Source organism: Chelonoidis abingdonii, chromosome 2 (assembly GCF_003597395.2).
Source record: "Chelonoidis abingdonii isolate Lonesome George chromosome 2, CheloAbing_2.0, whole genome shotgun sequence".
In the NCBI taxonomy this organism is placed as follows: domain Eukaryota; kingdom Metazoa; phylum Chordata; order Testudines; family Testudinidae; genus Chelonoidis; species Chelonoidis abingdonii.
This window is the reverse complement of record NC_133770.1, coordinates 281,393,349-281,419,744: the sequence shown is the minus strand read 5'-3', so window position 1 is coordinate 281,419,744 and position 26,396 is coordinate 281,393,349. Positions and strand designations below refer to the sequence as shown.

The 26,396-nt window shown below is 44.7% G+C and overlaps 1 protein-coding gene across 4 annotated transcripts in view; it reads right to left on the bottom strand.

The window, feature by feature from the left end:
- Positions 1 to 26,396, bottom strand: part of NSMCE2 (NSE2 SUMO ligase component of SMC5/6 complex) — a 265,984-nt gene that overhangs the window by 205,668 nt on the left and 33,920 nt on the right. For all 4 annotated transcript variants that reach the window (XM_075063236.1, XM_032783338.2, XM_032783336.2 and 1 more), the window contains exon 3: positions 24,911 to 25,017. In XM_075063236.1, coding sequence (XP_074919337.1) covers positions 24,911 to 25,017 — 107 coding nt within the window. The remainder of the gene's footprint in view (positions 1 to 24,910; positions 25,018 to 26,396) is intronic.

Below are 26,396 nucleotides of genomic sequence, written 5' to 3'. Positions count from 1 at the left end.
ATGCAGATAATGTGTGCCTGAACAGTTTGCCCTCTGATAGCTTATTGCAGCTTAAAAAGCATATAAGTAGAACTGGTCAAAACTTAAGTAAAAATGTGTTTCCTATAATTTTTTTTGTTGTTCTTTTCAAGATACTGTACATATTTTATTAAGGTTGAAGGTAATTGGTCAAATATTTTTATTCCTCTGTAACATAAAAAGTTGACACTTTTTGAAATGTTATTCAAAACCTAACTATTTTGGCTCCCTCTAATCTAAACAACAGTTTAATTTTTACATACTGTTAGAGGACATTAAAATCTAGGGAACAGTTAATGACAATTTTAGAAGAGGAATTTGTAAAAACTGAGCTTGTTTATTATAGCAATGCAAGCTTTGTAATGTCCACAGAATGTAACAAAGTCTATGAAAGGCAAGAAGAAGTGGAAGAGAAAGGAGTATCCTGCAAATTACTCTTAAATTCTTGAAGAAAGTGCAAGGTATGAGGAGCTGAGGATTTTGGGAGGCTGCAGAGTTTCAAAGGACTGCAGAGCAAGGAGAACAGAGCTCTTGTGCTCCCCCCTGGAGTACAGAAGTCTTGGTCCATGAGAACGCAGTCTTTTAAATTCTAATGCACAGTACAAGCTGGGGGAGGACAATCATTTGTGATTGGAAGGCAAATCCACACGTTGTTGAGCTCCTCCCCTCCCAAGGGAAGCCAAGACAATGGGGGTATGAGGAGGCTCGTCTAGTGAAAAGATGCTTGAAAAGCCCTGTGATAACTATGCACTGAGTAAACACTGGTCTGAGGTGCAGGAAGGGGCTTGTACGCCAGGCTGTGCAGAATGGATCAGGATGTTAGCTTATTTTGGCTGTGTAATGCTGCAATAGAGACATTTCCCTCCAATGAACCCCTACTTACAGAGCTAAACCAACTCTTCTTGTTGAGTAGGGAGCCACCTCTACACTAGAATATCTGCCATGCTGGGGGTATGGATAACCCTGGTAGCCACTGACACACTTTTGTCCCTCAGCATTCATGAGACTGAGACGTGTCCCCAAATCATGATGCAACCTTCAGTGTTGCAGGGCTGCAATCTGTTCTGTTAAATGGGAGAATCTGAAGGCAGCTCCATTGAGCTCCATGTCCTAACTGGGGCCTCAAGATAAGGCTCTGGTGTAGGAGGGAGCTTCACTCCCCTCTTCAGCCCATGTCTACATTACTGGACTATGCCTTAAAAGGCTTTCAATGTGTTCATCTCTGTCCTTGCATACCAGTCCCGCTCAAGTACCCCAGTCAGTGCAGAATTCTTCCAGTCAGATGGGTGTTTCATGGACCCACAGACTGGCTACAATGTGAGTGCACCCGTCACTCACTGGAGGAACTGAACACTTATTACCAGATTCCTGAATGGGGGAAATGGTTCAACTTTGGAATTTCTTCTCTCTCTCTCTCCATGTGTTCCCTCAAGTGGGCCCGGGGAGTGCACCTCAGGTGCTGAGATGAGCAGAACCAGCTCTGGGATGGAATCCTACTTGCCCCAAATGGTCCATGCTTCATGAAATGTGCACACTACACTCCAAACTGAGGCTTGCCTGTCTCCTATGTCCTCCCTGACAGGAACTGGGATGCACTTAACTCCACTCTTGCTAGAATGATTTAAGGGCAGGACACCAGTGCTTATTCTATCATTTTTGGGGTGGAGGGATAGCTCAGTGGTTTGAGCATTGGCCTCCTAAATCCAGGGTTGTGAGTTCAATCCTTAAGGGGGTCACTTAGGGATCTGGGGCAAAAAATATGTCTGGGGACTGGTCCTGCTTTGAGCAGGGGGTTGGACTAGATGACCTCCTGAGATCCCTTCCAACTCTGATATTCTATGTCTCACCACCACCACCATCCTGGCCCTGTGGAAAAGAGATTTCCCTTCCTAGCATGGAGCACAGCAGCTCTTCACACGGAGGGGAAGCTCCTCTCTCCAGCTGCATGGATTCCTTAATTCATTTCACTGTCATGCATGCTGATGCTGTCTCAATTCCAAGTCAACAGATTCAGAGCACCAGTAGCAGAGGCAAAGGAAGTGACAGAACAAATGCCAGCAGCCTATGGAATCTTGGTTGCTAAAAGCAGTATCCACAGCCCAAGGAGCAGTTGCACCACATACCTTTTTAGCTTACACAGCCATGTTTGAGGAGTTTAGGGGAGGCTGAGGGTCTACTCATGGCCTTGGGTATTTGGCAGTTCATGGTCTTGCTACAAATAACCAGTTGTCTGGAGTGGCCTTTACTGAAGGTCTGCGGGTTATCTGGACCCCTATCAGGGATTCATGATCTGCAGGATGCAGGAGAGTTGGGCCCAGACTGCCAGGATGTTGCGCAATATCAAGAAGTCAGTGACCTTGCAGGTCCATAGGCAATTAGCTGAGGTTCTTTGTTGGGTCTGCTGTTCAGATAGTGAGGCTGTACTCTTCAAGGCAGCCTTTCTGTTGGCTTTCTTTGGGGCCATCCAGGTCAGTGAGTTGTTCCCTTTAGCCAATGGAGACTCCTCAAGGTGGGGTTTTGAACTCTAGCATTTGCAGTGGGACAGTGACTTTCTATAGCTAGGGCCCTACAAAATTCACAGCCATGAAAAACATGTCCCAGAACGTGAAATCTAGTTTCCCCCCATGAAATCTGGTCCTTTGGGTGCTTTTACCCTACATTATACAGATTTCACAGGGGAGTCCAGTGTTTCTCGAATTGGGGGTCCTGAACCAAAAGGGAGTTGCAGGGGCTGTCATAAGGTCACAGTATTGCCACCCTTACTTCTGCACTGCCTTCAGACCTGGGTGGCAGGAGAGCAGCAGCTGTTGACCAGGCACCCAGCTCTGAAGACAGCACCCAGCCAGCAGCAGCGCAGAAGTAGGCGTGGCAATACCATACTACGCCACCCTTACTTCTGCGCTGCTGCCTTCAGAGCTGGGCAGCCAGAGAGTGGCAGCTGCTGACTGAGGGCCCAGCTCTGTAGGCAGCAGGGCCAAACTAACAGTGGCAATATCATACCAGGCCATGCACTGCTGCTGCTGTTGCTGGCGGCTCTGCCTTCAGAGCTGGGATCCTGGCCAGCCGCCACTCTCCAGCTTCCCAGCTCTAAAGGCAGCACCACCACTAGCAGCAGCACAGAAGTAAGGGTAGCAGTACAACCCCGCTCCCTACAATAACCTTGCGACCCTCCCACAACTCCTTTTGTGAGTCAGGACCCCTACAATCACAACAGGGGTGAAATTTCAGATTTAAATAGCTGAAATCATGAAATTAACAATTTTTAAAATACCATGACTCTACAATTGACCAAAATAGAGCCCTACCAAATTCACAGTCCATTGATAGCTCAAGGTCCACACATCAAAAACTGATAAAATTGGGGTGGGCAAGGTTGCACCACTCTGGTGGGAGGGACCTGGGTCCTGTAGGGGCACCACAGGCATATGTGGCTCAACGGCCATCCAGTGAGGGTCCCCTGAGCCTGTATGGGGGACCATGCCTTCCTAATCAATTACAATTTGTGGGAGTGTTTATGAAGGGGCTGCCACCAGGAGAGTATGGCTTCCACTCATTCCATATGAGAGACTGCAACAGCACCTATCTAGTTGGGTCTGGGCGCCAGAGGTCCAGGCTCTAGGGTGCAGGTGATCCAGGGCCTATAAGACCTATATGTGGATTCCTGAGAGCAGACCGATGCAGGTGGTGGGTTGTACGCATCATGGCTTCCTTTCCCATGTCTATCATATAGAATATATCAGAGCACGTCTACGGCTGAGGATATGGATTGTTGGGCACACCACTGTGCACTGGGCTCACAAGAGAGCATGTAATTCAGCAAGGGCCTCGCAGATGAGCCTCGGGCTCGATGCACATTTTGTCTTGGTGCAGCAGATGGGGTATGCGCTGGGTCCAGCTCATGTCTCTTTTGCATGGGCTGGTGCCCCATGAGGCCACACCAGACATCACTTTTATCCACCTAGGGGAGAACAGCCTAGGAAGGTGCTCCAGGCTACAACTGATATGGAAGGGTAAGCAGGATACCGGATAGCTGATGGACATGTTTCCTGGCATAGGCATAGCATTGTTGGAGATACTAGCCTGCAGGGTGTGGCAGACTGCAGCCCCCCCATGAGAAAGGTGGATAGGGACCAGAAGAAGGCCAGCTGGGAAGTACTGACATGGCTGGAGTCCCATGGTGGTTCTCAGCCCAGAGTGTGAAAAGACAGAGTGCAGCACTGTAATAAAGGTGCTGATTCGTTCCTGTATGATCTTGGTATTGGATTGAACTTTTAGATAGCTTGTGCTGGGTGGGGAAGAAGCAGTCAAGCTGATACTGGTGCCTCTATGTGGCAGGTGCATAGTGCAGGAACGTGCTCATTTAGGCTCCTGGTCCAGGAAGGTAACATAAGGAGATGGCCTTGGGATGCACAGTGAGAGGGGGGAATCATGTCTAACCACCTAGGGGGCAAATGCGAATCAGGGGCCAAGGCACTACCTTGGGGAGACTGCCTCGCCAATGCGCTTGAATGCACTGCTGGCTGGGGACAGAGGTCCCCTCTCGCCTCAACCCCACAAAGGGGAGAGATGCTAGCGGGTGAATAAAGCCACCTAGAGACCCTCCTAGCATGATGATTGGCTCCCTGTGTGGTGGAAATCCCCAAGAATTGCCAAAGGATCAATGGGGTGGAAGAGACTATGCTGGGCTGTGCACTGATAGAAACTTTGGATACAGTTTGACTATTAAAGTTGTGACCTGGTTAAAACCCATATCATGTGTCCTTGCCTTCTTCCATGCAGTGAGCTCATCAATGTTAGCTTGACATTTCACACCATTACCTGCCTACATTTGGTGTCACATGCTCTTGTTTCTCTCTTCCACCATGGAGTAAAGTCCAGCCACACATTCATATCACACAACCACTTTTTCCTGGCATTACCTTCAGCCTCATCCTCCCAGCCCACTCTCTTCCTGCATCCTCTTCTCCAGATGGTCTGTTTTACCAGCAAAAACAACCCTGTCCACAGAGCTTTGATATCTAGCCACTGGTCTCTGAATCCATGGCAGATTTGCAGGACTGGGCATGAATCTCTAGTTGTAAAACACCAGAGTATGCAGAAAGACCTAAGAATGTGCCAGATGATTCCCTCCCTGAGGAAGTTATGGATCACGATCAGTAAAACAACAAGTTACAGGCCGCCCATGGCTGTATCCAGTCACTCCACTACTCATGTTACAGCCAGCATGAGAAGTGCTGCCTACAGAGCTGGGAGACCAGAATCATTGTGTTTAAAAAACACCCAACTCACAAGCAAAGGCAAAAAAAAAAGACTTTAGCAGATTCACTAACTCATATGGAATAATTACAGCTCCCACCTCAGAAGCTGCTGCTCTGAAATAGTATTGTAGCTACCATTGGGACAGGCACCTTAGAAGAGACTTTATAGATTTCCAAACCCAAACTGCAGAGGAAATTACAGATTAGGATGACATGGCTCCCAACTGGGATGAATCAAGTGGACACAGGCTCACTAAATCCTGTTGAGATAATTAGCAGTCTATGAAGTATGCAATTATCGTATTAGCATGGTTTGCTCCTTTAGCACTAAATGTAGTTTTAAATGTGTGTGCTTTTGAGTGTGCTATGTAATATGTTGGCCCTGCTTGAGTCTTTTCTGCCTTTTCACCTGACCTGCCCACCAAGGGTGTCATTGCCACTTGGCAGTGTAGTTCATGAGAGCACCTCACGGTATATCTACACAGTGTTTTGGAGCCTGTGGGAACAAGCCTTCCAGCCTGGGTCGACAGACTCAGGCTAACGGGGCTCATGCTAGTGCTCTAAAAATAGCTCCACAGACACCACTTTGAAGTTGCAGCTTATGTTGGAACTCCGGTTCTGCACCCAACCCCTCCCTATGCTTCAGAGCCCAAGCTCCAGCCGGAGCTGCAACTTCAAAGCGGTGTCTATGGAGCTATTTTTAGCGCTAGCCTGAGTCTGTTGACCCAGGCTGGAGGCTTGCTCCCACAGGCTCCAAAAAACTCAGTAGACATACCCTGAAGCACAAGCTTCTCCGAACTGTTATCTATTCTATATTACATTGTGATTGCTAAGTTTTGTCTTAGGAGATTGTTCCTTGCAGTCCATGTTGATGATCTGAGAAGTAAATTACTTCTGGGGAGATCTACCACCTCTCTCGATTTTGCATTACCTTCTTTGCCGTTCCAGGTTTCACTTGTTCTCTCTTTTCTTACCTAGAGCAGATCATCGTATATTTTTTTCCAGAAAAGTCTTCAGACTCCATTTCCTCTCTCCTTCCCAACCACATTGTGTTCTCTTTCTTGTCCCCTATACGTTCTGCCTCTTCTTTTCTAGCTTCTCCCCATCTTCTTTATTCTTCTCTTTTCTAACTAATCCCATCAATCTATTGTGTTCCTTCTCCCCTCCCTCACACTCATCTAGGCTCTTACTTATGTCCACCTGCGGTTGCGGATGAATGCTTTTCTTCTCACTTACTGTATGTAGATTTACTCAGTTTTATGACAGACTATATTATTCAGTCTGTGATTATCAAAATAATGTAATACGAGACCAACATAAACTCAGGGTGGGATTTTCAAAAGTCCCTCAGTGACTTAGAAGCCCAAGTGCCAGTGAAAAGTCAATGGGACTTGTGCTCCTAAATTATGGAGGCACTTATGAAAAATGCACTTAATATTTTATGTACAAATATTCCTAAAGCATAAGTTGCATTTATTTGAGAAGCACTGAATCAACTGCCAGTGCTCCTGTTATATAGTATCAGTTTTATCTTCTAAAAGTGAAGAACAGGGCTGGGCTTTCATTTTGCTTTTACAAAACCTTTGTCATCCTATTTCAATTTTGAAAGTATAAAACCAAAACCACTTATGCTTTTTGTTTTGCATTTGTGGCTTTAGGGTGCAGTAAAAGGCCCCAACCCCTTTACGCAGATACTAGAATGAACAAACACTGGCCTTCCAAGATTGTTTATGATCATTTCATGGAGCCCACAAGTGTGGAAGGTTTTTCAGAGTACACATGCTGCACAAGAGCTCCCTGCCCTGAAGAGGTCACAATGAAAATGATGGATCAGGTAGACAAATGAGGAAGAAAGAAGGCAGCAGACAGCAGAAAGAAGACAGGTTACAGATCTAGCAGAGTGAAGCATAAGCAAAAGCTTGTAGCACATTTCAAATGTAAGGTGCAGCACAATAGAAGAGATATATGTGCAAGGACTATGCAGGAATTGGTGTCCAAAATAGTGACAATGAGGGTGAAGCAAAAGAATAGGTCAGAGAATAAATTCAAGAAGCAGGAGATATAAAAATGTAATTCAAGGAAGAGTATAAAGGCTTGTCTACACAGGAATGTCACACCAGTCTAAAGTAAGATGTGAATTTAAACTGCCATCATTAAACTGGTATAACCCTCAGTGTAAACACTTTTATTCTGATATGTTTGCCTTTTTCAGTGTAGCTTCTGTCACTTGTGAAGGGGCTTAGGCTAAATTTTAAAAAGTCTCTCTTATTCTGGAATAAGAGTGTTCACACACTGGAAAGAGATGTCACTCACTTTGTACAGTAACTGGAGTTTTTTGAGGTGTGTCTCCGGATGGGTGCTCCACTTCAGGTGTGCATGTACCGTCTGTGCCTTTGATCACAGATATTTGGTAGCAGTGCCCATTTAGCCCATGTGTGCATTCAATACATCCTCATACCCCATACCGAGGATATATAAGGCTCCATGGGTGAACCACCCTCAGTTTCGTCTCTATCGCCAAGTCCCAGAAGGAAAACTTCAAAGCAGAGGGGAAGAAGGGCAGATAGAGGAGCCTCTGTAGGAACACACATCTCAAAGAACTCCAGTTACTCCACAAAGTGAGTAAGCTCTCTCCTCAAGTGGTGTCCCAATGGCTGCCCGACTTCTGGTGACTCCTGAGCAGTATCACCTAAGGAGCGGGGAGCTTCAGAACAGAGTCTGTTACCGAAAACAGAACTGCACTGCCAACCACAGCATCTGATCTACAGGCAGGAACCACAGCATACAGGCTGAAGAAAGTATGTACAGAGGATCAGGTTGCAGCTCTGCAGATTTCTGTCACTGTAACATCCAAATAGCGGAGGTCCATCATTGACTGGGATAACCTCCCAGCAGGAAAGACAACTCTTAAAACTCAGAGATCCTGGCATATACCAAAACCATGTTCAAAACAACCCTTTACCAACAAAAAACAAAAAGGAACCAACAGTTCCCAATACCTACTAAGAAGCTAAATTAAACTAACACTAAAAATATTAACTATACCTGAAACGAATATGTGAAGAGAACAGGTACACTCTATACCAGAGGTGAGCAAACTACGGCCCGCAGGATTGTCCTGCCTGGCCCCCAAGCTCCTGGCCCCTCCCCTGCGGCCTCAGCTTGCTCACTCCACCGCCAGCGCAATGCTCTGGGCGGCAGGGCTGTGAGCTCCTGGGGCAGCGCAGCTGCAGAGTCCAGCCTGACTGGCCACCGATGCTCCAGACAGTGCGGTAAGGGAGCAGGGAGGTTGGATAGAGGGTAGGGGAGTTCGGAGTGGGGGGCGTGGATAGAGGTTGAGGGGGGAACAGGGGGTTGAATGGGGGCAGAGGTCCCAGCGGGGGCAGTCAGGAAGGAGGGGGGTTGGATGGGGTGGCAGGGGGCAGTCAGGGGCAGGGGTTCCAGGGACAGTCAGGGGACAGGGAGTGGGGGTGTGTGGATGGAGCAGGGGTCCCAGAGGGGCCGTCAGGGAACAGCGGGGTTGGATGGGGCAGGAGTCCTGGAGGTGGAGAGGGGCAAATAGGAGGTAGGAGCTGGGCCACAACTCCCTCCCCTAACCGGCCCTCCATACAAATTTATGAAACCCAATGCAGCCCTCAGGCCAAAAAGGTTGCCCACCCCTGCTCTATGCTCAGTCTCAGGCCAAAGGGGGTTGAGAGGGAACTGAGGGCAGTTCACCTGTGCAGACCTCTATCTCCTTGATACCAGCCACAAGAATGTGTAGAGGGTATGTGCAGGTCTAACAGGCACTGCTAACAAAAATCTCTGATCAGTGACACAGGGGCACATGCACATCTGAAGTGGAGCACACGTAGGGGCACTAGAGTATACTGGTATAAGTACACGAAAATAACTGGTAGACAAGGCCTGCCTTAGCTTCAAAGTGTGAATTAACTGCAGCCAAAGAACAGAAGAAGGGAAAACCAAAAGTTAACTCTATGGGTGTTGGTGAACAATGGCTTAGAAAAATGAAAAGATCAGTTCAGCTGTTGGCAATGTTTCTGACGCTGGTGAAAAATGACAAACAAGGGGGATGGTACAGCAGAGGCAACAGATCTGGATTATTTTTAGTTTACAATGACTGTTTACAAACTCTGAACACAAAACTTAGGTTCTGAAAAAAATCACCCCAAAACACACCTGTTGCTCACCTCATCTCTATTTTCTAGATATGTTTTGTGAAACAGTACCTTGGTAATCTTCCTCAGTCAAAAGATTTTCTCCATAGCACAGGCTGTGCTGACACAAATGACACACACAAACATACCCAGAACAAAAGGTTAAAGCCCTCTGCAATATTTCATTTCCACAGAGATTTAAACATTTAATATATCATAAAACAAAGAAGTGATTCAGTACATATAGCACTGATCTACTAGATGCATTAGTCATTCAATAAAAACAATGCACTGAGGATTTCAGAAAATACCCTACGGAAGGAAAATAAAAATAAATTTAGTTAACTGAAGGGTTGGGGTAGAAAGCACATATGGTACCTTACTTCATAGTTCATCTTCATTTTTCCAGCCATAAATCAGGATTACCAACATTTATTATTTAACATGCCCCAAGGATTTCCAAAAACATTACTTCTGTTGTCAGTGGCTCTTAAAACTAGTTTATTAAGGATATAATTCTTCAATCAGTACGAATAGGACAGATCCCCTAATCTCACAGAGAACCCATATACGTTATTACTGCTCCACATGGGCACAGAGTCCACATTAGTAGATCCAGTTATAGGACCGGGGCCTAAAATGGTAGCATTGGCTGTAGTTTAAATGGCAGTAGAAACAGGGTTACCAACTTTCCAATTGCAGAAAACTGAACACCCTTGCCCTGACCTGCTCCTTCCCAAGGCCCCACCCCTACCCCACCCCTTCTCTAAGGCCCCACCACCCGCTCATTCCATCCCCCATCCCTCCGTCGCTCGCTCTCCCTCAGCCTCACTCACTTGCTCATTTTCACCAGGCTGGTCAGGGGTTTGGGGTGCAGGAGGAGGTGAGGGCTCTGGCTGAGGGTGCTAGCTCTGGGTTGGAGCCAAAAATGAACAGTTTGGAGTGTGGGAGGGGGCTCCGGGCTGAGGCAGGGGGATAGGGAGGGGGTATGGGCTCTGGACTGGGGTGGTGCAGGCTCCGGGGGTAGGGCCACAAATGAGGGATTCAGGGTGCGAGGGGGTCCCCAGGATGAGGCAAGGAGTTGGGTCACAGGGAGTGGGTCAGAACTCCAGCTGGGGGTGTGGGCTCTGGTGTGGGGCCAGGGATGAGGAGTTTGGTGTGCAGGAGGGGGATCCGGACTGGAACCAAGGAGTTTGGAGTGCAAAAAGGGGTTCAGGGTGTGGGCTGCACTTACAGCAGGCAGCTCCCAGAAGCGGCCAGCATGTCTCTTCAGCTCCTAAGCAGAGGCGCAGCCAGGCAGCTCTGCATAGTGCATGCAGCCGGTCCGCAGGTGCTGTCCCCACAGCTCCCATTGGCCGCAGTTCCCAGCCAATGGGAGCTGTGGAGCTGACGCTCAGGGTGAGGGCAGCACACAGAGCCCTCCGCCTAGGAGCAGCACATGCCGTCCACTTCTGGAAGCTGTGCAGAGCTAGGGCAGGTAGGGAGCCTGCCTTAGCCCCGCTGCGCTGTCAACAGGACTTTTAACGGCCTGGTCAGCAGTGCTGATCGGAGCCACCTGGATCCCTTTCTGACCAGGCGTTCTAGTCAAAAACTGGATGCCTGGCGACCATAAGTAGAAAGCAGCTGAGTGGAAGGTATTTTGCTTATTTCCTGAGGAGGGAATCTTCGTGTTAACACTGGTCAACAAGTCGTATGTATTGTTTTTAAATATTATACATTCCCCTGGAGATTATGAGATGAGTGCGTTTTGTAAAACTACATAAATGGAATAAAAAAAGAGGCACAACTCATAGCTGCAAACACATTAAGATTCCAAAATCAGGGCAACATATTCTGACAACTTGTGACCACTATAGTCAATGAGAATCCAAACACTATATATACCTCCATCACAGAAATTTTCTCTAGGCTGAAACTTGGGATGCAAATACTTTGTGTAGATTTTTAAAAAAATACTTCAGTTATGTATAAATTATAACAGTGCGAAAGAGGAAGTTTACCGTTTTTGACATTTGGCACTCCTAGAATGCTCAAGTAAACTGGATTTCAAAAATGAAATGCATTATCCACGTTGCAGGGTGCGAGATGCTACTGCAGTACATATAATAAAAGTAATAATCATAATAGTTTTTCACTAGTATCTTCTTTTGAAATATGCCTGTTGACCAAGCGCTATAAACATTTCACTGCACCATGAATACTTCTGAAAATTATTTGTTTTTAAAACACATTTACTAAGTTCTTCCTATGTTTTATAACCTTCCACAAAACGTTTCTTTGAAAAATAATTAAAAAAAAATATGAAAAAAAAATCCAATAATCTTCTATGTTTAAACACTGTTATGATTCAGGCATGAGCCTTACTGAACTAAGAAACAAAGTTCATCCACGGAAATTCAGAAAGCAAACATGACTGGAATAAGAAGAGAGTGTTGCAGTCTGTAACTTACAGATCCTTGCCTGTCAGACAGCTGCTCAAGTGAAGTATAAAAGTTAATGGAAACTGGGTCAAAAGAAAACTAAGGGGAAGGATGTGTCCTCTGATCTCCCAGCTGTTTAAAGCAAGGAAAGTCTATGGCGATTACTGCCCAGTTTTTTCCAGCTCATTTGCTTTAGTTTTGTGGACTGTAAAACAAGGTCTGAGGAAAAAGCCTTAAAAGACTAATTCCTGAAATTTAATTTTCATTCCCTGGCTGGTGAAACCACCCTCCATCTTACAATGACATTGGGTCCACATTAAATGAGTGTCACAGAAAGTTTGCTCAGTATATGCGCAAAATCATAGTTGTTCTAACTGACAGTGCTATAAACTCTACCAAGTATCTAAAAACCATCTGCGTTTGTTCCTCCTGTTTCGTTATCACCAGTAATAAGGAACTTAAGCTGACCATGCAACTGATTCTGCCGGAGGCAGCTCACTCTTCCATAGCTTTGTTGTATCAGATATAAACTGCCCCCACTGGATTTCTGTTCTAGGAATTTATGGTGATGGTGTTAAACTTTCAGGCTCTTGTCCAACTTCCATTAAAGTCAGTAGAAATCTCTGTTCAGTTTGGGACTTGGGTACCTGAGGCCACATTTCACCCCATCTGCTGCGGCTGTGATCTGCACAGGTGCTCAAGCTGGAGTTTCATTGTCTTAAAAAGGAGGTTGCTGGCAAGATGTTTTCAAGGAGGCCCAGCCAAATCAGGAATTAACTTCCTCCCTCCATGCACTATAGCCCAGATTAGATATCCTTCTGGACATATTACAAAGTCTCTCTTTATCCCTGAGCATTTAAAGAAGAGGTGAATTGCAAGACAAGGTCCTGACCCCAATCTGGGTATTAGTGTGTTGACTCCAGCAACTATTTTTGCATGTCTGCTGGTGCATGGTTATTAGAACGGGATGTGTAGATTATTATTATGTAGATTTGAATTGTGCTTTGATATTACATTTTTTAAATTATGTAAGGGCACACAAAGCATACATCAAAATAAATAAATAGTTCACATCAGTGTTCTTACTATTAGATATGCCACAGTCTTCCAATATGTTAAGAGTTATGGCTACATTCTAAAATATTTTAAAATGGGGCATAATTCCTAACGATTTATAAAAGTAGGTGGCCAATCAGTATGAAGTTTCACACATGATTAGTTTTCATGCTTTTTGAATTTTGTGTGTCCTTTTTGTTTGGTTTTTCCTTCATACATTTTTAACCGGAAGCTTTTGACTTTGGCTGAAATTTCTCCTTGGCCATCCTATTGGTCATTGTTGACTGATCTCTCTCAAAAACATTGTCCATTTACACAAAACTTGGCAGAGAGGCGCACCTGAAGGAAAAGTGGTACAACAAGGAGTTGTTGATGTTAGATTTTGGAACATTTGTACTGTACTTGTATTCATTATACTTACAGACTTGATTGATGGGAGCTGGCCACACATAAGACTGTAAGCCTAATTGTTGAAGAGGACCAGGTACACGCAAGTCTGACTGGTTGATGTGGCGACTGGGGGGTGGAGGGAGAGTGGGGTAAGTGCACACAAACATGACTGATTGAGTCAGGTCCATGGAAATCTGATTGATGGGGTAGGCAGATATAATACATTCTCCATAAGGACCTACAATTTACTGTTAGATTTTGTAAAGGGTCTTATAACAGGATTTGTGCCTCACTGTTGATGAGAAAAAAAGTCCCCATCCAATGACCACTTCTAAATAAGCATTAAAAATTTTAGGGAAATAATACACAAAAATTTTTGTTGTGAAGCAGTTAGGGCTGCCCCCACCCCTACCCCTACTTGACTCAAATCCACAAAAATAGAACAGAAGTATAAGCCATTCAATAGTACGTGCCCTCTACTCCAGGAGCGGGTAAATTTTTTGGCATGAGGGCAGCATCGGGTTTCCAAAATTGTATGGAGGTCCAATTAGGGGAAGTTGTGCCTCCCCAAACAGCCAGGGGTGGCCTGGCCCCACTCTCTATCTGACTCCTCCTGCTTCTCCCCCACCCCGATGCCCTCTCCCCCTCCCCCACCCCGGAATTTCTGCCCCATCCAACCACCCCTTCTGCCTGTCCCATGACCACCTCCGTCACCCATCCAAACCCCCTCTCCTTCCTGACTGCCCACCCGGGACTCCTGCCCTCATTCAACCCCCCATTCTCCGCTCTCTGACCACCCTGACCCCTATCCATACTCCCGCCCCCTGACCACCACCCCGAACTCCTCTGACCTCTACCCAACCCCCCCGCTCCCTGGCCCCTTACTGCGCTGCCTGGAGCACTGGTGGCTGGTGGCATTACAGCCATGCTACCCAGCTGGAGCCAGCCACGCCACCACGCAGCACAGAGCACCAGGTCAGGCCCCGGCTCTGCAGCTGCGCTGCCTCAGGAGCTCGCAGTCCGATGCCCAGAGCATTGTGCCGGTGGTGGGGTGAGCTAAGGCTGCGGGGGAGGGTGAACAGTAGAGGAGGTCTGGGGGCAAGCCTCCCAGGGCAGGAGCTCAGGGGCCAGGCAGGAGGGTCCCGTGGGCCGGATGTGGCTCGTGGGCCATAGCTTGCACGCCTCTGCGCTACTCCTTCACTCACACTCATACACCTTATTGTTATCAAAACTACCATAGAATATGGACTATCCACCTTAACTCTGACCCCTAGAAATACTAATCTTCCATCACTCCCTTTAACCACCCTTCTGCACACAACACTTTATCAAAGCATTGGGACGACTTATCCAGGGTTATGATGGATTCTCCATCTGTGGCAATTTTTAAATCAAGATTGGATGTGTTTCTAAAAGATCTGCTCTAGGAATTATTTTGGGGAAGTTCTATGGCTTCTGTTATGTAGGAGGTCAGACTAGACGATAATAATGGCCTTGGAATTTATGAATCTTTAAACTGCCCTCTCCAAGTGCAACCAGCTCCTATACCAAACATTCACAATTAGTAGTCTGGGAAGAAAATAAGCTGGTAAAAACCAATGACAGAAAAAACATTCCACTGATGTAGGAAGCATCTACTCTGTAGAGCTATAGCGGCACAAATGCTGTAGTTGTGCTACTATAGTGTAGACATACCCTAAGACAATGCCATTTGTACCAAGTACATATGAAGCTAATCTGCCAACACTGAGTATCTGGTGTAAGGTTTCTTACTAAGAGTACAATCAGTTGAACTACAATGATACTAACCATAACATCTATTATTCAATCTTGGCAGGATCAGGCCCTGTTTTATAATCTTGGGCCCCAATTCAGCAAAATAATTACATACCCTTTAAGTACACGCAATCCTGCTAACTTCACCAGGACAATCCATTAAGTTAGGCATAGGTTTAAGTACCCTGCTGAATCAGACGCAAATTAAAAAACAGAACTATTAAGTCATCCTTAACAAGCAAAACTTCTTATAAATAGAATTATTTAAATAGGAAGAAACACAGTAAATCTACGTGGAGAGGATCGATTGACAGTGTTCAAAGTAATGAATTAAACAAAGGGAAGAGTATGAGTAAAATGGAGGAACATACATTAGTGTTGAGGCTTTCAGAGCAAATTAAAGAGCTCCATAAAACAACTCTGCACATTCTATACTGACAAAACCCAGGTGTTAAGTGACTGTAGTATACAGATTTAAAGGTGATTAAGGATACATTACATTAAGTCTCAAGAAAAATAAATACACCTTAAGTATAACATATAACAAATGTTACATGCTCATGACTGTTTAGCTCCAGGACTAGGTTGTTCACCAAAATAACTGGGAAGCGTATTTAAGAAGCATCTGTGAATAGCGCTAATCTCAGCTCTACTGTAATAAAATCTTTTTGCCATCGTTAGTTTAATATAATAACTTCATAGCAATAGCCACCAAAACAAAAACAAAAAAAGTGGAATCTAGTTAATTTTGAAATGGCATGTTGTTTAACTGTGCCTACCACAAAATATTACCAACTCTATTTTAAAAAAATAAGTAAACTGAAGAACAGAACATGTCTATCAAACTGGGTCATTCATTGTGCTTCAGTGGAGTCATGCTGACTGAACTGAGCTCTGAGTTAATGTAAGAGCCCATCAATGTGGACCCATTTGATGGATCAGGGCCATCTACTATAAATTAAAACTTCTCATTGTACTTAAAAGACACCGTCAAGTAGTTGCTGACACCAAGTACTTAGTGCTTCATTCTGCCATGTTAGTAAAAGAGGTTTCATTATAACACAAATTAAATTAGTTATTAATAATGTTTTGCTATTTCAATCTGAGCATGACTGATAGAATAAAGAAAAGGGCAAGGAGGACAGTCTTGTTATTAAAGCCCTGGACTGGGACCCAGGAGCTCTCAGTTCCATTCCTGGCTCTGCCACAGACTTCCTGTGTGATCACAGGCAAGTCACTTAGATCTCCGATTCCTCTGGCCCAAATCATGTGCTTAAAATTAATCACATGTCACAGTCAAATCACAGAGTAATCACAGTCAAATCAATGAAGTAACTTACAGGCTTAAAGTTAAGCACATGCTTAAATGCTATGGGGGATTGGGACAGAATGCTTGCCGCTATGCAGAATGGAGCCCTTAATTATTTTGCCTCATATTCTCAAAGGTATTTAGCTCAATGGGAGTTAGGCACTTAAATACCTTTGAGAATCTGGGATTTTGTATCTCAGTTCTCCATCTGTAAAATGGAGATAATATTCCTTCCTTCCTTCCTCTCACCCTTTGCCTATCTAATCTATAAAGATTGTAAGATCTTCAGGACAGAGACTGTCTTTTACTATGTGCCTAGAACAATGAGGCCTCATTCTAACCTTATTACAAGTAACACATAATAATAACGGAGTATGACTATGTGGTTTGGGAGACTATATTAAAGAGTTCAAAATAATGTTTTCCTTGTTCAGCCATTGTTCTAAGCCATAAGAAAGTCTACAGGTAAAATTACTGACTTTTGCCAGCAATAAATAAGACAGATTTTAAAAATTCTTAATACTAGCAGAAAAAAAACCAAATAACTCCTAAGAATGACTGGATTAAAGATGGGTTTATAAAAACACACCCATCATGGTTTTTGGAAATACTGACACTAATTAAAACAATACACTGCATATTTGGAGATAATCATATTAACCACACACCCCCAAAACTGCTCCTAACAGGAAAAAACAAGACAAAAACAGAACTCACTGAGGCAAATTACTCAGGAAAAATGCCAGTGAACAGATCTGCCTTAACTCAGGGTGTGTTCAATAAACGGGGGACTGAATTCCAGAATCAAGAGCCCAATTACTGAGAATACTCTGGCTTCCCACCTCCAAAGTTTAAATCCATATGAGAAAAGCCACTCAGGGTATGTCTACACTATGAAACTGGGTCGAATTTATAGAAGTTGATTTTTAGGAAGTGATTTTATACAGTCGATTGTGTGTGTCCCCACTAAGCACATTAAGTCGGCAGGGTGCATCCAAAGTACCGTGGCTAGCATCGACTTTTGGAGCATTGCACTGTGGTACCTATTCCACAGTTCCTTCAGTCTCCGCTGCCCACTGGAACTCTGGATTGAACTCCCAATGCCTGATGGGGCAAAAACATTGGGGCAGATGGTTTTGGGTATATGTCGTCATTCGCCCCTCCCTCTGTGAAAGCAAAGGCAGATAATCATTTTGTGCCTTTTTTCATGCAGACGCCATATTGCTTTCAGCAGACGGTGAAGTAGGACTGCTAACCATTGTCATCCAAGCAACTCTGCTCTCCTGGTGCCATGAATCGACCTCGCAGGTCCTTTCATCGTTCAGCATAAATATCTATTCTCGTGGCATCCATTGTCCTCCACCGCTTCCATTGCAACTCAGATTCATGGCATCAGTAGAGCAATCTTGCAGGTCCTCTCGTTGTTCCATATAAATATCTAGTCTCGTGGCATCCGTCGTCATCCACCGCTTCCGCTGCAACTCTGCTCTCCTGCAGACGCCATACCACTGCAAGCATGGAGCCCAGTCAGCTCACCGCTGCTGTTGTGAGCATTGTAAACACCTGCATTATCCTGCAGCATGTGCAGAACGAGAACCTGCAAAAGCAGGCGAGGAGGCGACCGCAGCATGATCACGATAGCCATGGGGACATAGACACAGACTTCTCTCAAAGAACGGGCCCTGGCAATTTGGACATCATGGTGGTAATGGGGCAGGTTCATGCTGTGGAACACTGATTCCAGGCCCGGGAAACAAGCACAGACTGGTGGGACCACATAGTGTTGCACGTCTGCAATGATTCCCAGTGGCTGCAAAACTTTCGCATGCATAAGGGCACTTTCATGGAACTTTGTGACTTGCTTTCCCCTGCCCTGAAGTGCAAGAATACCAAAATGAGAGCAGCCCTCACAGTTGAGAAGCGAGTTGCGATAGCCCTGTGGAAGTATGCAAATGCTAGACAACTACCGGTAAGTCAGGAATCAATTTGGAGCAGGTAAATCTACTGTGGGAGCTGCTGAGATCCAAGTAGCCAACACAATCACTGAGTTGCTGCTATCAAGGGTAGTGACTCTGGGAAATGTGCAGGTCATAATGGTATTGGCTTCAGGATGATAAACAGTTCCTGGCTGTCGGGGAGAATGGTTTCTCTGCTTGCGTGCTGTGCACTCTCCTCATCCTCCTCCACCTCCTCATCTTTCTCATCCCCAAAATTCTCATCTTTGTGGTATGAGACTGCCCCCTTGCAGGTGTCCACAGACAGAGGTGAGGTAATGGTAGAGCTCCCCCCCCCGAACTGCATGCAGCTCATCATAGAAGCGGCATGTCTGGGGCTCTGACTTGAAGCGGCCGTTTGCCTCTTTGGTAGGCTTGTCTGAGCTCCTTATTTTTCATGCAGCACTGCTGCGGGTCCCTGCTGTAGCTTCCGTCCATCATGCCCTTGGGAGATTTTTTCAAATATTTGGAACGGAGTTCTGATAGCACAGATTCATCTCCCCAAACAGAGATCAGATCCAGTACCTCCTGTTCGGTCCATGCTGGAGTTCTTTTGCAATTCTGGGACTGCATGGTCACCTGTGCTGATGAGCTCTGCATGGTCACCTGTGCTGATCAGCTCACCACGTTGGTCAAACAGGAAATTAAATTCAGAAGCTCCCGTGGCTTTTCCTGTCTACCTGGCCAGTGCATCTGAGTTGAGAGTGCTGTCTAGAGCGGTCACAATGGAGCACTCTGGGACAGCTCCCGGGGGCCAATACCATAGAATTGCGTCCACACTACCCCAAATTCGACCTGGCGATGTCGATTTCAGCGCTAATCCCCTCATCGGGGAGGAGTACAGAAATAGATTTTAAGAGCCCTTTAAGTCGACAAAAATGGCTTCGTCGTGCGGACAGGTGCAGGGTTAAATTGATCTAACACTGCTAAATTCGACCTAAACTCATAGTGTAGACCAGAGGTAAGTCACTAAGATCCTTGTTCTTAAGGTTATCTAGGAATCCAAAAGTAGCTGCAGAACCCAAAAGACTTCCAATTATAATCCTCAGTAATAAAATAAACTAATACCTACTACACAGCACTTTCTATTGGTAGGGCTCAAAGCATTTTACAAAGGAGGTAAGCGTCATTATCCCCATTTTATAGATAGGGAAACTGAGGCACATAGCAGTAAAGTGATTTGCCCACAGTTACCCAAGCAGACCAATGGCAAAGCTGCAAATGGAATCCAGGTCTCTTGAGTCCCAGTCCAGCTCTCTATCCACTAGGACTCATTATTTTACAAAGTAACAAACAAGCAGATTTCTGAAATAGAGGGAATAGATATGAGTTTCACCTTTTCTTCTGGAGGTTCTCCCAATGTATCAACTTCACCTCCATCTTGTCTGGACCCAAAGCCCTGACATGACCAAGCACTGGGAAAGCAGAGATACTGTGCCTCTTGCTCTGATAAATTCCCTCTTACCTACGGTGCTGGTCCTGCAAACACTTAGGCACTTGCTTAAGTTTACAAATGCAAATAGCCCTACTGATGTCCAAGTACATAAAGACAAGTGCGGGAATAAGAATTTGCAGGATCTAGACCACTGGCTACGTCTACATATTCCACACCCTGAGCAACATAAGTTATACCGACATAAGCACTCGTCTGCACAGCGCTGTGTCACTGGGAGAGCTTCTCCCACCGATGTAGCTTTCACCACTCGTTGAGGTGCGTTTTTTATGCCGACGAGAGAGCTCTCTCCCGTTGGCATAGAGCGTCTTCACCAGATGTGCTTCAGAGCACAGCTGTATCGGCACAGCTGCACCACTGTACATACAGATATACCCTTAGTCTCTACAAAGGACAGAGATTCTTTTCCTCACAGTAAGGCACTCAGAAACCATGTTGAGAATGTGTTATATGAACCTAGATAAATCCAGCAAGAACAATACTCTTGTATTTCTTTACACACAGTGTTTGATAAATGCAGCTTCTATTGCATTGCATGAAACATGGTCTCCAACATATTACGAAAGTGAACCACATGGGTAGGAGCTAACTAATTCACATAAAATATGCTTGGCTACATTACAAACATAACAGCAGCCTGTTTAGCACAAAATACACACACATAAAAGGGAAGTAAATATTAAAAATGTGTTGAAATGCCTCCTCAACCCAGCTTTTGTAGGGAAGTGAGCACACAACCTTAACATTGTAATCCTGTTCAAAGTATAATCTGGAGATTGCAGTCAGCACAGAACATCATTCATTCTAAATTACATGAAAAAACGTTAGAAGAACATTAAGGTTGCAGAGTTAAGCACTCCAAAGTTAATAAATGCAAGAATTAAGGTTGCCCATGCAACCTTAATTTGCCCCCTTTGTACACATATATTATGATACAGTCTCTTAATTACATGGTCACATGCTTTTTTTCCAAGGGGCCCCTGCCTCCTTCAGTACACTAAATGGACCTACTCTGGGAATGAATCAGGGTGTGCAGTGAAGGAGTCTCTTTCACTGATTGTGTAGCTATTCAACATTTCTCCATTTTTCTTATTCACTGTATGGCCTCAGGGCTTAATTTACACTATCCAAACCCTGCAGTGAATAAAATACTATGAATTTCCTCTGGGCTTTCCTCTAGTGCTTTCACCAAACCATACGAGTGCTTCACAAACATTAATTAATTGATCCTCATGACACCCATATCAGATTATCCCTATTTTTACAGTTGGGTAACTGAGGCAGAGAGAGATTAAGAGCTAAACTGCCCACTAATTTTGGATGTCCAAATTGAGATACTTGTCTTATCAGAGAACTTCACATTTTTACTGCACTTCAAAAAAAAAAAAAAAAAAAAAACACAAAAACCCACAAAGCTCCCATTGACTTCAGCTACAGAACTTGTGCCAATCTGGCTTTAGTTTGGGCACCCACAAAAAGAGGAACACACAATTAGTGATCACCTGTGAAGAATTTGGTTTAAGGGCCTAGTTGCAAAGGCAGGACTAGAATCCAATTATCTAGCAGGGCATTCATCTGCCTTAACCATGACACCATCCTCTCCCTTCCTACAGTCCCATGCCTCATTCACCACATATATTCCCACTTCTGCAACTGATCCAACCTCCCAACCCCCTCTCCAGCTCATGCCCCTCTCCCCTTCTGCTCTGATAACTTTGGTGCAGCTCCTTTGCCCTCTACCTCCTCTTCTCCTGTCCAACCTCTTCCTTCTCTGTGCCTATATGGGTCCTCAGCTACTCCACCTTTCTTCAGCTCCTATCCAACCCTCCTAGCTCCTGCCCACCACCCCGTCCAATTGCCTCATCCTCTACACATACATCTCTCCCCAGTCCTTCCCCCTCCCCTCACTCCTCCCCAGTCTCTGGCTCCTACAACCGCCTGACTGACTGGCCCCCATAGAATATTAGGGTTGGAAGAGACCTCAGCCCCACCTTAGTATCTTCCTTCCACTGGTACAATAAATGCCCAGATTCTCTGCTGTGCAGCAGATGGTCTGAGGGGCCGAGCCATCAGGGAGCTGCTTATGGTTTCCTGATTCTCAGGGCAGATCTGCGCTACCCTTGAGATCTGCCTTGGTTGGAATAGTCTGGGGACTGCTCTAAATTACACCAACTGGACACAACCCCTAATGAACCATATGCCAAAAGAGCATAGATGAAGAGCCGAGTACTTCAGCCACTTCTCTGTCCTGCTCATAGAACTCCCCTATGACAGGGCTAAGAGGGGGTCAAGTGGTGTCACAGGAGCTAGGTATACTATCTCTCTGTCAGATAAAAGCTCCTCAAGGCAAGAATTTCTCAATTGGCCAGTCCAGCTTGGTTCCCAGACTCTTTGTTCCACTTAGGGAGCATAAAGGGGCCAGAACAGAAGAATCTGGCTTTTAACTTTATTTTAAGTGAAAACAAACAAATGACATCACTGTTTAGGCTTCTTTTGCATGGAGAGTAACCTGGGCGGTGTTTATTTTGCAGGAGACAGACTCTTGTTAAAAAAGGAGAAGTGGCACAAGGCAAGTCATTACACAGGTGAGCTAAATTCAGTGTCAGAGGGAATTTCCACGGACAAAGGATTTCTCACAGTCTCTGGTTGGGAACAGCACTGCATTTGCTCATATCTTACTCAACAGGCTGCTGATTTAACCAGAAGAGGATGCGGCTAAGTTTCACCTTGTGCGTTGCTCCAACTGCAGATTAAGTCAACAAAGACTTGGCTTTTGGAAACCTATAACTATACATCATACTACTTCCTCGTTATTTTCATTGTGAGTGTCCGTAGTCTTATACTGGCATGTAAGTGCAACTGGCAAGGGTTACATAAGGTTAAATATCAGGAGTTTGAAATCCAGACAACTGCATCAGAAGAGATCCTGCCTGCAGGCAGAGGGCAAGCTCTCCCTATCCTATCCGCTTTAAGCTTTCATACTGCTTGATGGACACTCATTTTTAAGTGTGGTTCATAAGAAGAAAGCAGGGCATACAAAATACATCATGTGTTTGGAATCACTATGCTCTTCATTTCCACACACACATACACAGAACAACAACGGACACACACTTCGTAAGATTAGATTGATGAAAGGTGTTTTTTTTTACCTTCAGGTTGAGTTATGTTAATAAATGAAAAATGGTAACCTCTGTCTACACAAATTAATAGCCTGGTGCTTTGTCTCTGGGAAAGAGTTGGACCCTCTGTTGGGCCTTTACCAAGACAGCAGGGAGCCTGGCCAGCAGAGCCTGATTTAACACGTGGTTCTGTTTGTTCTGCTTCCAATAGCAGCTACCCTAACTTTGGAAAGGATGAAAGAGAAAAAGCACCAGTGTCTCATTCACGTTAACAATAGATTATAGGGGAAAGTGCCCCACTTTCTAAGGTAGATTGACTGCTAGCCATAGACGCCAGCAGGAGAGATGATGTATAGTTTGGAGGCCACCTGCATGCTTTGAAATTAGCCCAGTTGATGGGGGTACAGAATAAGTAATAAATAGAAGAGTAGAACTGTAGGAGCTTCCACTTCGCATGAACAACTACAGAAAAAACACCTGCTGTCCTCCCCTGATCTCTTTGTTCTGCTGTGAGGCTGTAACCTATATTACACTTCTTCTCCTAGATTGAAGACACCTGCTCAGGGTGACTTTTTTCCCCATGTGACTTTTTTTTTTTTAAAACACCTGTCAAAGCTCTAGAGCTTCTATGCTTTAGAGAAGAGATGTGATATTTGGCAGGGAGAATGCTATGGTGGCAGGAATGTGTCTTTTGCTCTCTGTGAAAACCTGCCCACAACTGGCCAAGTTATGAGCCCCTGAAAATCTCAGTTTGCATATGCTCAGTAGAGACTTAGCAGCTAAATTCACAGAAGACTCCCACTCTATACTGAGCATGGGACAGGGTTTGAGAGCAGGGCTTTCCCTGCAATTGCTTCTCCTGGCAGCTGGGGGCTGCTCTGGGGCCAGTCACAGGCAGTGAAAGCAGGGACAGTCTCTGGTCCCCCTGCTGGTGGCAAGGCAGTTGATGAAAACAATCAGCTTGCCTGGAAGGCAGACAGGTTGAAGAACTGAGCTGTGAGAGAGCTGATGGGGGAGTCTGAGATGAGGAACTAAACCGAGATAGGGGACTGGGCCTGGAACAAAGTGCTGACAGTCAGGACTTGGGGACCAGGATGGGAAGCTGAGGGGGGTGAAATGGGGAGGGGAGATTAGGACACAGACTTGAAGGTGCAGGAAAAGAAGGGGACGTGTGCAAAAGGAGCTCTAACCACTACAGCACACTTGTCTCCAGAACCTGGAATAGAACTCGAGATTACAGAGTCTCAACGTTCCTCTGCGGTCAGCAAATAGCTGTGAAAGCCCTGCAAAATGTGTGCTTCATCTCTCTCTAGTGTCTGGCTCCACAGATGACAACTTTCTACTGCTATTACTTACTCTGTTAGCCCAAGTGGCAGAGGTCTGGGCTATAGATTTGAAGGTTCTAATCTTGATGATGAATCCATATGAGAGTCAATATGGTTCAAGATCATGGAATTTCTGATTACCAGTTTGCTTTTTTTTTTAAAAACAAAAATGCTATTTGCTCAGAATCAGATAGGAACTTTGTGATGGGGCAGGGACAGAATCCAGTTCCTAAAGGTGGCATTCAACTGCCTGAACCAGAGGATCATCTTTATTATTCCCCCTGCTTTGTTCACTACACATCTTCCAACTTCTGCAGCAAATGATGTACATTTCCTATAAAACTGTTTATTAACTACACAACCCTGGTTCATTCCCAGAGTGCCTTCCATCCTCTGCACTGAAGGAAACAGGAGTCCTGTGGAAAAAGTAGTATGTGATCATGTAATTAAACACTGTATCACAACGCATGTGCAGGGGGCTGAATTAAGGTTGCATGGGCAACCTTGATTCTGGCATTTCCTAACTTTGCAGATTTTGACTCTGAAGACTAAATGTTCTTTTAATGTAATTTTTGTAATTAAAAGTGTTTTCGAAAATCTCATCCATATTTGGCATGGCAATGATCATTTACCTGCTGTACCGTAGCTTCAACTGCTTGCATATAATGGTTTAGCTCTCTGTCCATTGCAGCATATTCTAACATCACACTCTCCATACCGTTAACCTCCTCTACATCATCTGCAAAACAAAGTACATAGGTATTCATCACGCAAATGGGAACATGACAGGATAAGAGTTAGTTAAATTCATCTGCAATCATTTTGGATGTCTTTCTAAAACATGCTCTGGGTTAATCATAAATTGTTGGCGCACTAATGAAGTAGGGCCAAGGACAGAATCCAAATGAAACCTAGGGCATGTGTTATTCACAAGATCAGACCAGATGACATTATAATGGTTCTTTCTGAACTTAAAAATCTATGACGGAAAGTGAATGTCATGTCCATCTGATATGAAATTGAGTTTGAACTGTAAGTCAGTGGAGCAAGTGTTTAATGTACTCTGCACCATACTATGTTGTGGCAACCATTATTACAAAGGTTTTGTGCTAAAGGTATTTAATTTTGTTATTTTCATCTGGTGATTCCATGCTTTTCTTTTTTTTACAGTTGATCACTGCTTGACCTTTGTTACCTAACAAGGAAGATACATTATTATCTTTAAAATATGGAAAGTACTTCCTATGTTGTGAATGAAAATACAGTAACAACATTTCACTATTTGTATTGTAAGGCAGGTGTTTTTCATGTTCCTCAAATTTCAGTTATATTTTTTTACCTATTTTGCAATCATAAGCCCTTTTACATTTCTTGGGTAACTTCAATAAACAACTTACTCAGAGACAGACACTTCCTGGGTTTCATGAGAGTGTGAGAGAGAGAGTGTAATTTCAGTTACCAACATCTAGTTATTAGGCAATCAGGATATTTTCTGCAGAAGTTGCATTTTATGACTCATCAGACTGCCTGAGAAATATTTAATAGAAACCCTGTCTCACTGTAGTGGAGTTCAAAGCTATAATTAGTCCCCTTTCTTTCCCCTCTCCCCCAAAATAAACATTAGTATTGTAAAATCCAGACGGAGTCAGCATTTTATAACACAGGAAATAATGGAAGACTTAGCCATATGGGTGAATCAAACAGTGCTTTAATCCAGTTAGTAGTCATTGCCTACTCAACTGTAGTGAATACAGAACAGGTGTTCAGCAAGACATTGCTATTTTTACTCCCCTCTGCACCACTCCTAACACTTTCTTCCACCTTCAGTTATGTCTCTGCTTTTCCATCCTAAACTCGCTTATTCTTTATTGGGACATTACCTTTCAGAGAGAGACACTTGTCATATACAGTACAAAAGTGTGTATCGTTTCCTCCAGTTGTGCAATTTTTTTTTCAGCTGCGCCCTCACTTATCCCATGACAACACTGCAACAGGAACACAGCCCCTAGTGACCCTGGGACTCAATTATTGTAACTTCTTCCTTGCAGTGCTTCTACATCGCTAGCAGCTTGTGCAGAATGCAGAAAAACGTTGCCTAACTGGTTTGAGCAATCAGGT